General features: G+C 35.0%; 1 protein-coding gene across 5 annotated transcripts in view; it reads left to right on the top strand.

Annotated features, from left to right (window-relative positions):
* The window catches only part of VPS13A (vacuolar protein sorting 13 homolog A), a 234,742-nt gene that overhangs the window by 57,055 nt on the left and 160,938 nt on the right, over positions 1-16,749 (top strand). For all 5 annotated transcript variants that reach the window (XM_077906342.1, XM_077906335.1, XM_077906373.1 and 2 more), the window contains 3 exons: positions 8,055-8,244; positions 8,361-8,475; positions 16,202-16,338. In XM_077906342.1, coding sequence (XP_077762468.1) covers positions 8,055-8,244; positions 8,361-8,475; positions 16,202-16,338 — 442 coding nt within the window. The remainder of the gene's footprint in view (positions 1-8,054; positions 8,245-8,360; positions 8,476-16,201; positions 16,339-16,749) is intronic.

Raw genomic sequence — 16,749 nt, 5'->3', positions numbered from 1 at the left:
TTCCATGTGCCTACACTTGAAAAGAATGTGTATTCTGCTGTCGGGTGGAATGTCCTATATAAGTTAAATATAATTAGTTTATAATTTTGTTCAGATTCTCTGTTACTTTATTTGTTTCTTGGTCTAGATGTTCTGCATTTATTGAAGATGGTATATTAGAGTTTCCCGTTGTTATTGTAGAATTGTCTGTTTTTCTCTTGAGTTTTGTCAATGTGGGGATTCATATTTACATCTTTGAATTTACCCTTTATCAATATAAAGTGAACATTTTGTTATAGAATATTTTTTTAATTAAAGACTATTTTGTGTGATATTAATGTTAATAGTGTTCTCATTTGGTTACAAGTTGCACAGATTCTTTTTCCATCCCTTCACTCTCAGCTTTTGTGTCTGGATGTAAAGTGAGTCTTTTGTGCACAACATATTGAATCATGTTTTTTCATGTGTTTTGCTAGTCTCTATTTTTATTTTTATTTATTTATTTTTTATTTTTTTAGTCTCTATTTTTAAATTGGTGAGTTTAATAACATTGACATTTAAAATGATTACTGTCCAGAAAATACTTAAGACATTTTGCCATTCGTTTACTATATATCTTTATACTCCCCCCACCCCACCCCAGTGCCTCCAATTCTGCCTTTCTGTTGTTTGATTTCTTTTTGATTCTGTCCACATTTCTTTTTCTGTATACATTTTATTCACTGTCTTGGTGGATACCATGGAAATTACAATTAACATTCTAAATTTAAGACAGTCTAGTTTAAATCCGTACCAACTTAGCTATAGTAATCTACAGAAACTCTGCTCCTACACAGGTATGTTCTTCGCCTTTATGTTATTATGTTCACAAATTACATCTTTATATATACATTGCATGCCTGTTCATCTAGATTTATGATTGATTTGTGCTTTTTGTCTTTAAATCCTAGAGGAAGTAGAAGAGTTAGGAACCAGAAATAAAATAACACTGGCTTTTATATCCACCTATGTAGTAGCCTTACCATAGTTTTTTATTTCTGCATATAGTTTACAGTTACTGTCTATAGGGTACTGTCCTTTCATTTTAGCCTGTAAGTTCCCTTAACATTTCTTCTAGGGCAGATCTATTATTGACGAACTCCCTTGGCATTTTTTTCAGCTGTAAATGTCTTAATTTCTTTTCATTTGCCAGATAGAAGTCTTAGTTGATGTTTAAAAAATTTCAACACTTAGAGTATCATCCCACTGCCTTTCGGCCTCTGTGGTTTCTGATAGATTAGCTGTTAACCTATTAACTATCCTTTGCATGTGATGAGTTGCTTCTCTCATGCTGCTTTCAAGATTTTATCTTCGTTTTGGTTTTGACTGATTATAATGTGTTCTGTGTGTGTCTTTTTGAGCTGATCTTTATTAGAGTGCATTCAGCTTCTTTGATGGTTAGATTAATGGCTTTTATCAAATTTGACAGATTTGGGACCACTGTTTCTTCAAATATTCTTTCTTTTTTTTAAAATTTTTTTTATTTTATTTTACTTATTAATGATAGGCACACAGTGAGAGAGAGAGGCAGAGACACAGGCAGAGGGAGAAGCAGGCTCCATGCACCGGGAGCCCGACGTGGGATTCGATCCCGGATCTCCAGGATCGCTCCCTGGGCCAAAGGCAGGCGCTAAACCGCTGCGCCACCCAGGGATCCCTCAAATATTCTTTCTGTCCCCTTTTCTATTCTTCTGGGATGCCCAGAATACATGTGTAGGTCTGCTTGATACTCTCCCACCTAGGCACTGTGTAGTTCTTTGTTCTTTGTTTCTTCTTCCTTCCCCTCCCGTCCCCCCTCCTTTCCTAACTTCTTTTCTTTTCTCTTTTCTTTCTGTTCTTTTCAGAGGAAGAGAGAAATGGAGATGGGGCAGAGGGTGAGGGAAGGAGAGACTCCTCAGCAGTCTCCACACCCATCATGGAACCCAAAGCAGAGCTTGATCATATGGCTCCAAGATCATGACCTGAGCCAAAATCAAGATTCAGAGGCTTAACAGCTGAGCTACCCAGGCACTCTTCATTTTTTCATTCAATTCCTCAGACTCAGTAATTTCACTTGTCTGCATTCAATTTGACTTATTCTTTTGGCTTCTCACATCTGCTCTTGACCTTTTCTAATGTTTTTTCCTTTCAGCTATTATATTCTTATCTACAAATTTTCTGTTCGTATTTTACACTTAATATCTCTCTATTTAGGGATGCCTGGGTGGCTCAGTGGTTGAGTATCTGCCTCTGGCTCAGGTCGTGATCCTGGGGTCCTGGGATCAAGTTCCACGTTAGGCTGCTTACAGGGAGCCTGCTTCTTCCTCTGCCTGTGTCTTTCCCTCTCTCTGTGTGTCTTTCATGAATAAATAAATAAAATCTTAAAAAAATAACTCCCTATTTATATTGTTTCTATATCTTTTACTTGATTTCTTTACACCTTTGTCCATGATTTCCTTTAGATTGTAGAGCGCATTTAAGGCAGCTTGTTTATCTTTAGTACATTCTTCCTGTGTATGGTTTATAATTTATTTGTTTAAAAATTGGCATTTTGTATTGTAAAATGTGTTAACTACGGAAATTAGATTCTCCTTTTTCACCTGTATTTGTTGTTTATTATTGAGGGCTGTAGTCTTTCATTTGTGTACTGACTTTAGTGGGTAGAATTATTTCCTCCGAAAAGTTATGTCAAGTTCTAACTCTTGTACCTGTGACTGTAACCTTAGTTTGGAATAGGGTCTTTCTACATATAATGAAGTTCATAACTAACGAATTTGAATGAAGTAGATTAGAGTTTAATCTACTATAGATTCGAGTGAGCCCTAATTCAATGGCTGGTGGTGTTATAAGAAGAGAGAAATTTTAATACAGACATACAAGAAACAAGACTGGAGAAGAAGATTTGTAGACAGACACACAAGAATGCCAGAGAGGTGAAAGTGATAGGCATAATATATGTGCAGGCTAACTTGTACCAAGGATTCCTGGCAACAGTAAGAATCTTGTAGAAGAACATGAAACATATTATCCCTCTAAGCCTCCAGGAAGAACCAGCAGATTTCAAACATCTGAACTCTATATCTGTGAAAGAATAAGTTCTTGTTTTAAGACACTCAGTTTGTGATAATTTATTATACCAGCCCTAGCAAATGAATACAATGAATTTTCCAAACTATTTTTTGAGAAGACTCTATTCTTTGTCATTTGTGATTACTTAAGTATCTGTTCCATTATTTCAGTGATCAGGCAGTTAATTGACAGATTTCCTTAAATTCTTTTTTTTTTTTTTAAGATTTTTTTAATCTATTTATTCTTGAGAGACAGAGAGAGGCAGAGACATAGGCAGAGGGAGAAGCAGGCTCCATGCAGGGAGCCTAACATGGGACTCGATCCCGGGTCTCCAGGATCACACCCTGGGCTGAAGGCAGGCGCTAAACTGCTGAGCCACCCAGGTTGCCCTATTTCCTTAAATTCTTAAAACCCAAACAGAGAAATACTCTCTAGGTCCTTGTACTAGGCTCTGGGCTGTGGTACTTCAGTGCTGTGCCAGGCTTCCTACAGCTCTGCCTTAGCATTCACCCCCTGCTTGCATGGAGCTCACAAATCTGTTAGAAGTGCATGCCCAGGCTCCTCTCAGGTCTTTGCTGAACATACATTGGGTCCTCAGTATGTGTGTTGCTCTCTGGCATTCATGGTTTACATTGTGGCCTTTCTGAGCCTTTTTCCCCAAAGAAACTTCCTTTCAGCCTCATTCCTGGGTACTGGGATCTGGCTGGTATTTTCCCCATCTACTATCTCTTGTTCCAGACAGCTATCATTAATCTATTTCTTTAAGTTTTGGGGCAGATGTTACTTTTGCCTGCATGACAGGTAACAAAATAGAGGTCACCCTCTACACTGGTTCTTTAGGGAACTGTCAAACAGGTGAAAACACTTGACATCATTATTTTAAGGACAAGACTCCTGTCTTCCTTCATTTGAGCAGGAACAATAAGATACCACAGCCTGGAATTATAAAAAAAACTGAAATTTATTTCTCACAGTTCAGAAAGCTGGAAGTACAACACTAGCAGACCAACACTGCCAGGTTCTGCTAGAAACCCTCTTCCAAATTTCAGACTGCCAGGTTCTTGCAGTGTCTTCATAAGATTAAGGGGCTAGGGTTCTCTGTAGGGTCTCTTTTATAAGACCTCTAATCCCATAGCACTCATGACTTATTCACCTCCCAAATGCCCCAGATACTATCACAATGGGCACTACTCTTTGAACAAGTGAATTTTGAGGGAAACACACATTCATACCTTAGCGTCTTGTATCAGTTCGCTGGCTCCAGCAGGCCACATCAGAATGTGGCCCACTTAGCATTCTCACTGCTGTGCTTGGGAATGGGGAATGGTAGAAAGTTAAATAAAAATGCCAAAGTGCTTCCTTTCTGAAAGAAAAGAAATGTAGCTGTCTTCATTAAGCACTTCCTTGGTTGATGTAAGTTTTTGATTAAGTTCCAGACTTGCAGAGATGTTGACTCTGGCAATTTTTGCTAGCTTAATGTAGAGACTAATTCTTGGAGCACCTTACTCTGCAGTTTTCAGTGATATTCCTTATTACTTTTTTTTTTTGAAAGACTTTATTATTTTTATTTTTTTAAAGATTTTATTTACTCATTTGAGAGAGGGAGGAGCTGAAAGAGAGAGCAAGGGCGGGGGGGGATTGAGCAGAGGGAAGAGAAGCAGACTCCCTGCTGAGCAAGGAGCCCAATGCAGGGCTGAATCCCAGGACCTGGAGGTCCTGACCTGAGCCAAAGGCAGCCACTTAACCAACTGAGCCACCCAGGCTTCTGTATTCATTTATTTTTAAAACTAGGTTAAGTTTACAACAAATTTGGGAGGAAGGTACAGAAGTTACCTCTCTACCTCCTGCGCATGCGCAGCCTCCTCCATTTTCAACATCAAGCACTAAAATGGTGTGTTTTTTTGTTTTATTAATGATGAGCTTACATTCATTGACACATCATGCTCACCCAAAGTTCATCGTTTATATTGCCATTCATTCTTAATGGTGTGTTTTCCTATGGGTTTGGACAATGACATGTCCATTACTGTATCATACAGAGTATTTTCATTGCTTTAAAAATCCTCTGTTGTGCTCATTCATCATCCCCACCTTCCAACCTCTGATCTTTTTACTGTGTCGGTAGTTGTTGCCTTTTTCAAGAAGGTCATGCATGTAGCTAGGATCATATGCTATGTATCTTTCTCAGATTGACTTCTTTCACTTAGTAATATGCATTTAAACTTCCTTTATGTCTTTTCATGGTTCATTAGCACATTTGGCATTTTTTTGTGCTTAATGACATGCCATTATCTGGCTGTAACACAGTTCATTTTATTCATTCACCTACTGAAGGCAGTCTTGGCTGTTTCTAAGTTTTGGCAAGTGTGAACAAAGCTGCTGTAAACATTTGTGTACAGGTTTTTGTAGGGATGTAAATTTTCAGCTTCTCTGAGTGAATATCAAAGAGCCTGACTGCTGGATCCTATGGTAAGAGTATGTTTAGTTTTGTAAGAAACTGCAAAACTCTTTTCCAAAAAGACTATACCATTGCATTCTCACCAGTAATGTAGGAGAGGAGAGTTCCTGTTGCTCCACATCCTCACTCTTATTTGGCATTACCAGTATTTTAGATTTTGGCCGCACCTGATAGATGTGTCATGGAATTTTTGTTGTTTTAATTTGCATTTCTTTGATGACCTGTGATGTAGAACATTTTTTCATCTGTTTATTTGCCATATATATGTCCTCTTTGGTGAGGTGTCTGTGAAGGTTTTCGCCCCTTTTTTGTACTGTTTTCTTGTTGAATTTTAAGAGTTCTTTGTATATTGTGGGTAACAGTCTTTTATCAGATGTGTCTTTTGTAAATATTTTTTTCATAGACCATGACCTGTCTTAATCTCTTAACATTTACCATAATCTTCGGTGTTTTCTATTTGTTCCTTTTTTTTTTTATTTTTTTGCCTTTCTTACCTTTTCTTTCTTCTATGTTTTTTTTTTTTTCCTGCCCCTTGTAGTTTGAGTATCCTTTTTTTTTCTCCCCTTTCTAAAGTAGGCTCCACACCCAGCATGGGCCCCAGCATAGGGCTTGAACTCCCAACTCTTAGATCAAGACCTGAGCTGACATCAAGAATCACACACTTAACTGGCTGAGCCACCCAGGCACCCCTGTTTAATTGAGTTTTGTTCTAGTTCCTTGTATCATTGCTGCTATTCATTTCACTTATATATGAACATACATAAGCATAAAAATATACATAAGTCATACTTATAAATATATAGAACTGAATACATTGTTACTATTATATTGAACATATTTGATTAAAGGTTTTTTTCTTTTCTCTAAATAACTTTTTACTATTTCTCAAAAGGCAGATGTAGTTAAATAATTTTCCCCATTTTTTTTGTCTTAGTCATTATTTTGTTTTAACTTTTGAAGGAAAATTTCATACAGTACAGAATTCTAAGTTGGTGATTTTTTTTTTGTCTTAACACTTTAAAATTTTCGCTACACTCTTTTTGCTTCCCTGGCAAATGTTATCCTTATCCCTGTTCCTCTATGTCTAGGTTGTTCTTTCCTTTGATTTATTTCAGGATTTTTTTCTTTACATTTTTTTTGTAGTTTAAAAATATAATTGGGTGTGGTTTTTTGATTGTTTGCATTTATTTATTCTGCTTGATATGCTCTGACCTTTGTGGATCCATAACTTAGTGTTGGACATTAATTTGGGGAAATTATCAGTCGTTCTTGGTTAAAATTGGTGCTTTTCTCTCCTGGTATTCTTTTTATGCATAGGGTGCATTTTTTTGTTGTTGTCTTATAGCACTTGGTATTCTGTTATTTTCATCCCTGTTCTCTGTTTCCTGTATTTTTTGACTCTGATACATTCTCCAGCTCAGGCATTAATTTTCTCAGATACATCTAGCCTCCTAATAAGCCCGTTAAAGGCATTCTTGTTATAGTGTTTCTGATCTTTAATATTTATTTTTGCTTCTTTCTTAGGATTTCCATCTCTCTGCTTATATTGTTCATCTGTTCTTGCATGTTGTTTACTTTGTCCATTATAACCCTTAGCATATTAGTTTTTAAATAGTTTTTTTCACTTCAGGTTGTGTTGTTTGCCTTTTGCTATGCTTATGCAATGACATTTTTTTTGATAGCCAAACATGATATGTGATGTATGGGGTGAAATGAACTATGTAAATAAGCCTTTAGTGATTGAGTTGTAAGCTATAGGGGGAAAGGGAACAGTTCTGTGGTGCTATGATTAGCTCTCTGTTTTTTAGTGATCCCATGCTTCTGGTCTGTGAACTTAAGTTTCTTAGTACTCCCCTTCTCCCTGCCTCAGGTGGGAGAAGATAGCTAGCGTTGGGGAAATTGGGTATTTCCCTTCTCCCGTGTGGAATAGTAGACCTGACTAAAGTTGGGTATTTCCCTTCTCTAGGTATTTTGGCTTTAATAATACTTCATTAGGTTAGGCTGTAGCTAACTAGCTCCTCCAACGAGCATGCCTTTTAAGAAGAACATAATGTTATGGCATATTTTTAAACGGTTTCTTTTCGCCTTTCCTTTCCTGAAGCCTGAAAGTTTTTTTCACTAATGCTTATTATAGGAAACTGTTCCAGTTCCTGGAGATGTATCTCAAAATATTTTGGGGGCCCCCCCATGATTAGGAGTTGTCCACTTTGAATCTCCAGCAATTGGGGAGAATGAAACAGTTCAGGTTTTCCAACGTTGGCACTGGCTTACATGATAATTTTCTTTCATGAGCCTCTGGTAATCAGTGACTTTTTTTTAAATATAGAAGTCAACATGTGAATAGGGTTGTTTGTAAATTAATCTTTGTCAATTCAGATCAAATAGTTGTATATTTTCTTTGACATGAATGGAATAGAAAGAAATGAAAATTGAAGTTGTTTTTTATTAATCTTTATTTTCAGTTTGAAAAATACTGTAAAATGTAAAATTGTATTGATAGCTAATTTTTGTCCTGTCTTTTTTCATGTAGATTTGAAACCAAAATTGATTCATTTCATGTTACTGGCTTGCCAGATAATTCAACAAAACCTCGCCTCCTATCTTCATTGGATGATGCTACTTCACTCTTCCAAATTATATTTGAGATAAATCCGTTAGATGAAACTGTTGCTCAAAGGTGTATCATAGAAGCTGAACCTTTAGAAATGATATATGATGCAGTAAGCATTTCTTTTTTTTTTTTTTTTTGCAGTAAGCATTTCTTAATTCCTAAGTTTTAATATATTTCAATTTGCTTTGAGTTTGTGCCTAATGTTAATAATACTTATTTTAACAGAGAACAGTGAATAGTATAGTGGAATTCTTCAGGCCTCCAAAAGAGGTAAATCTAGCACAGCTCACGTCAGTGACTTTGACAAAACTTGAAGAATTTCGTGACAAGACAGCAACAGGTAAATGCTAGTATTAATGTTGGTTTATTAAAAATTGTATCCTACATAAACTTTTAGTCACATTAAACTGTTTTTAGTAAGGTATACTTTAAATTTATGCTTTTAGACTACATATAGTTTAGTTGAAAGTAATTGGTACTATTTTACTTAAATTCAGGTATAACAATAATCATTTCTTACACCCAGAAAGGACAAAACCTATTACCACATTCAAGTTAATTTCATGTTATGTTAGAATTTTTGTAATTCTATTTGTGAGAGAATGAACCTGGCATTTTCATTTCATGTAATGAATTCCATATTTTAATATATTGGCTTCCAAAAAGAAAATTCCATCCTTTTTTATCCTTTTGCAGAGTTTTTATAAGTTTTAGTGTTACTATTTTTTTCTTGCAGTATTTCACCTAATGAAATAGTAAAACCATAAGGGCTTGGAGATTTCTTTGTGGAAAATTTTATTATTTTTTTTTATTTTATTTATTTTATTTTATTTTATTTTATTTTATTTTATTTTATTTTATTTTATTTTATTTTACTTTATTTTATTTTATTTTATTTTTTGTGGAAGATTTTAAATTACAGATTCCCTTTTTAAAATATATATTTTAAATATATAAGATCATATAAAGTTAATCTATATGATTTTAATGCTTTGCAATTTGTTGATATTTGCTTTCTGGCTTAGTATGTGGTAATTAAAAAAATATTTAACATGTTTGAAAGCCTATATTTTTCATACCTATACATATTTTTAGGTCATATTTATCCTATATTTCAAATCTGTATCCTTACTGGATTTTTCCGTTTTCTGTCACCATATTCCAATAATTCTTTAGAGAATTATAGGAAAAGTAGTGTCACCGTGCATGTGCATTTGTGTGTTTCTTTTACATCTGTCATTTCTTTTCTTTATAAATTTGATGCTGTCAGTAGGTACATGCATAAATAAAATTTTTTCTCCAATAAGCCAAATCTTTTATTTCTATGAAGTTGACTGCATGTATTTTTAGAAACATTTTAATTCCAATTAAAATATTTTCATTTATTTTTTTAGGTGTTAGTATGGATATTCTAGTTTTTGCTTGGTTAGAATTTGCTTATATTTTTCATTCTTTTCCCCTATATCTTTTAGATGTGTCGTATCAACAACAATATAGTGGGATATTTTTCAACTTTTTTTTTCTTGTCTTTTTTAGATAAATTCTAGCATTACTTTGTTTCCCTCCACCCCTTCACTATACCACTCTAGTAATAGTAACACTGTTTATCTCAAAATATAATTTTAGTAAAATTTTTTATTTTCCCTCAGTCATTACAAGGACTTGAGAGCACTAGAACTCCCATTTACCATCTTCATCAATTATGTGCTATTGTTCTTTCTTTGTTTTACTTGTCTCCATTTTTTTATTCAAGTATGATTGACATACAATGTTAGTGGTAGGTATACAACATAATGATTCACCAATTCTGTATATTACATTGTTTTTTTGTTTTTAGAGGGAGAAAGATAACGTGTGTGTGGGAGGGGCAGAGGGAAAGGAAGAGAGACAATTTTAAGCAGGCTCCACTCCCAGCATGGAGCCTGATGTGTTCGGTATCAGGACCCTGAGATCATGACCTGAGCTGAAATCAAGAGTCAGACAAGAGTCACTTAACTGAGTGAGCCACCCATCTGCCCCAAGATTATCTTATCTTATATATTCTGTATCAGTGTGATATATCCAGCTGTGGACCATTCTGAGGATTGGTAGATTAAACAAATTTTAGAAATTTCATCCAGAAAATTTTTACTCATTAACCATATACATTTTTTCTCTTAAATCTTTTTTTGGAACTCTGGATTAATGTCCTTTAGCATTTCTTACTCTGCCTTTATTCTTCTATATCCTTTTTTCTTTCCTCTCTTACATGCTGGGTAATTTACCTACTCAATTACTGACATCTTCTTAAACTGTGCTACTGTACTATTAAATCTTTTTTTTTTTTTTAAGATTTTGTTTATTTGAGAGAATGAGCAGAGATGAGGGACAGAGGGAGAGAGAGAGGGAGAGAATCAGACTCCCTGCTGAGCAGGGAGCCCATTAAGGAGCTCTATCATGGGACCTGGATAGAGGTCTTGACCTGAGCTGAAGGCAGATGCTTAACCAACTGAGCCACCCGGGTGTCCCTGCTATTACATCTTTAGGTTAAATTTTACTGATTATAGTTTTCATTTTTGGAATTCTTCTTTTGTTATAAATTAAAATCTCTTTCTTGTTCTTCAGAGTTCATGGATATCTTTAAACTTTTATTTCTTCAAACAGGATAAGTGTGGTTACATTTTTTCTCACCAGATAATTCTCTATTCAGATAGTTCAATTAAATGACGACTTTTGTGGGTTTTTTTCCTCTTATCTTTTGTTTTGGCTGACTCTTATTCATAGTAGCCTTTGTTTTTATATACTTAGTGAGTTGATTGTGAGCTGTTCATTTGTCTTGGAAAATTATTTGGGAAAATTCTCTGGAGTCTAGGTTAAATGGACTTTCGTTCAAGGAAGAATTTTTTTTTCTTCTCTCTGTCTTGGGCATATTGGTGGACCACTTTGCTAAAGTCAGTACCTGAGATATTTTGGAATGCCAAAGAGATGTTGGGGTGTCTACCACTTGAGGACTCTATTGTGGTAACAGTCAGAGGGATACTACCCCCTTCTTCCAGTTTTTCTCTTTCTTTCCATTCCTCTGTGAGTAGGTTTTTAGAGAGAGGAAGGTTTAACTTCTGGATTACTCTTATCTTGAGTGGGTATCTTTTGAGATTCTAGATTTGTGAGAAGAACCCCTGCTGGACTCCTTACCTTTGTCTTCTGTTCCCTGTGCTCTGTGAGGTTGTGGAAAGGAATTGCTGGGTACAAAAAATGATCTTGGGATAAAATTTTCCTGGTCTGTTACTCCTTCAAATTGATTTTTGACTTGATAAATCCTTACTCTTTTGCCTCCTTAGTGTTTCTAAGTTTTTTGTTGCTGTTTTATCTTATGTCCAATGTTTTTGGTTGCTTTTAGTGGAAGAATAGGTCTTGGTACATACTCATTCATATTACCAGGATTTAGAAATTGAGTTAAATGTTTGAGTTTAAATTCAAGATTTTATCTTTATTAAAATTCATCTTTCTAGATTGATTCATTTTCCTTTTTTGTTGTTGTTGTTGTTGTGTTTGAGTCATCTTTTGAAGCCTTGGGTGAAAGGTTATCGTTTTCTAGGTAAAACTGTTTAATATCAGTGGTCCTTATAACTTTCTGTGTCTCATGGACACCTTAGTCAGTTTGGTGTGAAGCTCAGGGATCTCTAATCAAAATATTGGTGTTTAGTACATAGACTACCTAGAATTACAAAGAAAGTAAATAGAACACAGTTTCAAAATATTTTAAGAATCTCAAATTTGTGTTAGTAGCAATGTATCTGTTTTTCTTTATTTATGGGTCAAAATAACAAGAATTAACAATAGATCAAAAAACTACCATTAGTTTGAAGGCATAAATGAAACTCCAGTTGTCTTCAGTTATGTTAGGGAACATAAATGATACACAATTTGTATAAGTAACAAAGTTTGTTGCTTACATTTATAGTAGAAAGAGATACTGAATGTCAGCTGTAGTTAATGAAAATAAAATTGTAACTTGTTTCCCATTCATGTGCATGAAATCTGTGAATTCCACTTGTGGACACTTGATGAACTGTGTCTGATATAGTCCATACTTTCATTTTCTCTCAAGAAGTAAAGGCAGAGGCCTTTGTGTGGCTCAGTCGGTCAGACATCTGACTTTTGATTTTTGTCTCAGGTCTTGATCTCAGGGTCACATGCTTACTTTCTAAAAAAATTTAGGGCACCTGAGTGGCTCAGCCTTTGGCTCAGATTGTGATCCTGGGGTTCTGGGATAGAGTCCCACATCAGTCCCTGTGGGGACCCTGCCTCTCCCTCTATGTCGCTGCCTCTCTCTGTCTCTCATGAGTAAATAAATAAAATCTTAAAAAAATTTTTTTAAAACCCAAAAATTTATTTGGAAAAAAGTAAAGGCGTTCTTTAAGTATGTTGCTCAATTATTGATATATTACATCTATAATAGTTCTGCAATTTATTAGTTATCTGTTGAGTAAAAGTGGAAAAAATTTAGAAAGAAGAAATTTCGTTAACATAGAATGCCTCAGTTTTATGAAATATACTAGCTTCTGATGATCAATGCTTTCCTTTCTAGTTGTGCATTAATTTATTTGCTTAAAATTTTTTCACAATCCACATTCACTTGACCAATTAATAAAATATTAACTTATTTTTTTTTCTTTCTAAGGAAGTATGGGCATTTGTCCATTTTAGTCTTCTAAGACTTCTGTAGTTGTCATTCTAGGAAAAGTGTTAATGCTGATCAAGTAATATCACCAGCTAAGATGTCTGGGATGTGGTAAAGCTGTATCAAGTGTTTCCTTAAGTAAAAGTCTTACCAGTTAAGTTTAAAGTTCTCTTACCATGTCCTGCTTTTACAAGGTGAATGTAATCTTTGACAGAGAAGATGGATTAAGAAAACAGGAAAAGAAATACTCTATTTTCAATCATTTTTTAATCATTATATACTCCAAAGGAAGCTGGTTTGTTTTTGCTTCCTTAATAATGGTTATTTCTGCGTTGACTATAACTAAAGACTCCCTTTAAAGCAGTGAATTTATGCCCTCACCCAAAAATATACCAGGCATTTAATCTTAACTGACATTGCTATAGATTCATAAAAGTTTTATATTTGTTTTTGGTAATGTCTTTCCTGTTGTGTTTCCTTAAAATTTGAGATTGTTGCAGAGACTGCTTTTTTTTTTTTTTAAGCTACTTTTGATTTTTTAATTCTTGACTGAAATTCTCAAGAATTACCAGAGGCGCCTGGGCAGCTCATTTGGTTAAAAGTCACATTCGATTTCAACTCATGTCATGATCTCAGGGTCTTCCACCTCATTCTCTCTCTCTCTCTCTCAAGTATTTTTAAAAAATCAGAAGAATTACTAAAATAGGAAATATCCACTGTGTAAACTTCAGATGTTATATAGAAATGTTTTAGAAAGCTGAATTCTTTAGTATTTTACTTTCTAAAGGTAACATACTTAACTATTTGAAGTCTGTTGTTCTCTTTCTGTGCACAAATAGTATAGTTATTATGTAAAATAAAATGTTAATATTGGGAAAAAGTGGGGTGCTACTGTATGTATTGAAGTTAATTCAAAAAATTCAATAATAAATTTTTAATATTTTTCCAGAAGTTAAAAATTTACCAATTTTGGAAGAGACTCATCTGTTACATAGTTCTCTTTTTTGGTTCTCCATTCATTCTCTCTTTCTGTCTTTTTTTCTGTATTAGCCTCTATTTATTATCTTTTTCCTCTATGACCTAATTTCCTTCTTGTATTATTTTCTTCATTCTTAGCAGTGAAGGTTTTCAGATCTTTTCCTTTTTGTCAGTTGGAGAGATCAGCCCCTAGAATATACACATGTTGTTAGTTACCCTTGTCAGATGTGGTCATTTTGACAAATGTGGTCATTTATCAAAACCCTTCATTTGACACATCAGGCTCTCTGATAGGATCATAGTTATTCATTTTCTTTCAGTGATCTCCTTTATTCATTCAGTCAGATATTTATCACAAGCCAAATCTATATTGGACACTGTGCTAAGTTTTGGAGAGCACAGCAGTGATAAAAATAGATGTAGTTTTTGCCTATTAATGGATCTTATAATTTTAAAATAGGACCGACATAAAATTAAGATTTATCTTTTTTTTTTTTTTTTTTTTTTTTTTTTTTTTTTTTTTTTTTATGATAGTCACAGAGAGAGAGAGAGGCAGAGACACAGGCAGAGGAAGAAGCAGGCTCCATGCACCGGGAGCCCAATGTGGGATTCGATCCCGGGTCTCCAGGATCGCGCCCTGGGCCAAAGGCAGGCGCCAAACCGCTGCGCCACCCAGGGATCCCAAAATTAAGATTTATCTATTTAAATATTTAAAAATTCACTTTAAGAAGAAGTAATTTTAAGGAATACAGGGGAGCCTTGGGTGGCTCAGTCAGCTGAGTCTACCTTGGGCTCAGGTCATGGTTCCAGGGTCTTGGGATCTAGCCTCCTGTCCTATTGGGTTTTCTGCTCAGTGGAGGAGTCTACTTCTCCCTCTGCCAAATAAATAACATCTTAAAAAAAAAAAAAAAAAAAAAGGAATACAGGAAGAGTAGCTGAAAGAAGTAGCCATTGCCATCAATGCTGACATTGCATTCCTTGGCAGGATATCCTTCTCTTCCTCGAGGTTTGCGATTCATGCCATTTTAGAGAAAGTGGCTGGAAACTTGCTCTCTGAAACTTTATAGAACTTACTTTCTGATGTGATGGAGAAAGCTGTTCATGGGACAGTACCTCACTGCGTGCGTTCTGTTGTGAAACTGACTGAAGGGGTTTTTTAGGGAAAGGATGGCTTTTGGATGCTGTTGGTAGCTATGCACAGCATGAGCCTGGTTTTGGAGAAAGTCACACCACTGTCAGATATTGCTGAGTGAGCATACTGACACACCAGGAAGCAACACCTGTCCTTCCTGCAGTCTCTCTCTAGGATTTCCTATCTCCTTCAGTGCTAATTTGCAACGGAAAAAAGATTTAAAAGGCTCAGATCCACTTTCACAGGGCAGGCACATGGGTGAAGTTGGAGCAGATGGAGGAAACAAATTGCTAAAGGGCCCAGATGCTGTGAAGGAAATGAAAATAATGAGTATCTCAGTATTGTTTTGGTGATGATGTCAGAGAATAGTTCTTTGACTTGAAGTAGCATTAAGTATGTGTGTTAAGACTAACACAGTTGAAGAGTAGAAGGAAGAGCCTTCAAAGCAGTGGTAAACTGTGAGGGCCCCAGCCAGGGACAGAAGTGGGTTAATTTGGCAGTTGCAGAAGGCTAGGTTGGTTCTAATGTAGTGAGTGAAGGGAAGTGGAATGACGCAGTGTTGATAAAGCAAAACTTTGAAAGTCGTATTAAATAATTTGGATTTTCTTCTAAGTGCAATGAGAAGTAGAGAAGAGAGATACAGTAGACTTATATCCAAAACCAAATATTCACTTCTCCCTCTTTCCCCCCATTAAGAAACAAACTAGATAGATCACGGTTTCATGGCATCCAGGAAGCCTTTGTTGAAAGTAAGGCCAAAGGTAAGACTTCTTAGGAGTATAGGACTTGGATTTGTAGAGTCGGGAATACCATGATACGGATCATTTTGGTTGAGAAAGTCTTACAGTGGAAATGGAAATGAAGATAGAGAAATGCTTAACAGTGAGACAGATAATTGAATGCTAGATTGTCCTTAATGGCTGCTTCTTGGGACCATCATACCTGATTGACCCAGCAAACAAACTTGAGTATAATCTTGTCTGTGTTTGAATAAAGATCATTTGGGGGACAAAAATTAACAACAATGCTTTGAGTCAGTTCTATACTTAAGTTCTAAGCTTAGTGAATGTTTCATAGAACTTAATTTCTTAGATATGTATGTCCCTGATTTTACACAAATGGAGTTTGGGGGGTCACAAACATTTATTTGAGGAGCCATCATAATTCTCTTCTCCATTATATCAGGAATGTACATACATGTTGACCACAAATTACATTATGTTGAAGATATTTTGCTCAAGGTATTTTAAAACTTAATACTAATTGCACATTGTTCTCAATTTAACTTTTCTGCAGGACTGCTGTACATTATTGAAACACAGAAAGTTCTTGATCTCAGAATTAATCTGAAGGCTTCCTATGTTATTATCCCACAAGATGGAATTTTTAGTCCTACATCAAATCTGCTTCTTTTAGATCTTGGTCATCTAAAGGTACATACTAATGTTTGTTGTGTAGTTTGACCCTTAAGATGTTTCTTAAGGTTTAAAATGTATTTTGTTTTCAAACAGTTTGATTTGCAGTATTTACTGTTAGCTTTGCAGTAGATGGTAGGATTTGAGAATTCTTTCTTTTTTAGTAAATAATGTGCAGTTTCATTTAACTAAGTAGTTTTCGTACATTTCTAATAACAAAATGATCATTTTGAACTATGCAGGTTAGGGTAAACCTAAGAATTATATTATTTGAGAGTAATGCTTGAGGAGATTAATTCCTTTTCAGTGTAAATTTACTACTTGACTAATTAAAATCAAATGGGAGAAAGTTCTGGAAATAATTCTTCATCCTTCTGAAATTTTTTGTATATATCACTATAGATAGTGACATTTTATTTTTTTTTGTTT

The sequence above is a fragment of the Canis aureus genome, chromosome 1, assembly GCF_053574225.1.
Source record: "Canis aureus isolate CA01 chromosome 1, VMU_Caureus_v.1.0, whole genome shotgun sequence".
NCBI classification, from domain to species: Eukaryota; Metazoa; Chordata; class Mammalia; order Carnivora; family Canidae; genus Canis; species Canis aureus.
This window is presented reverse-complemented; position numbering and strand designations above follow the sequence as displayed.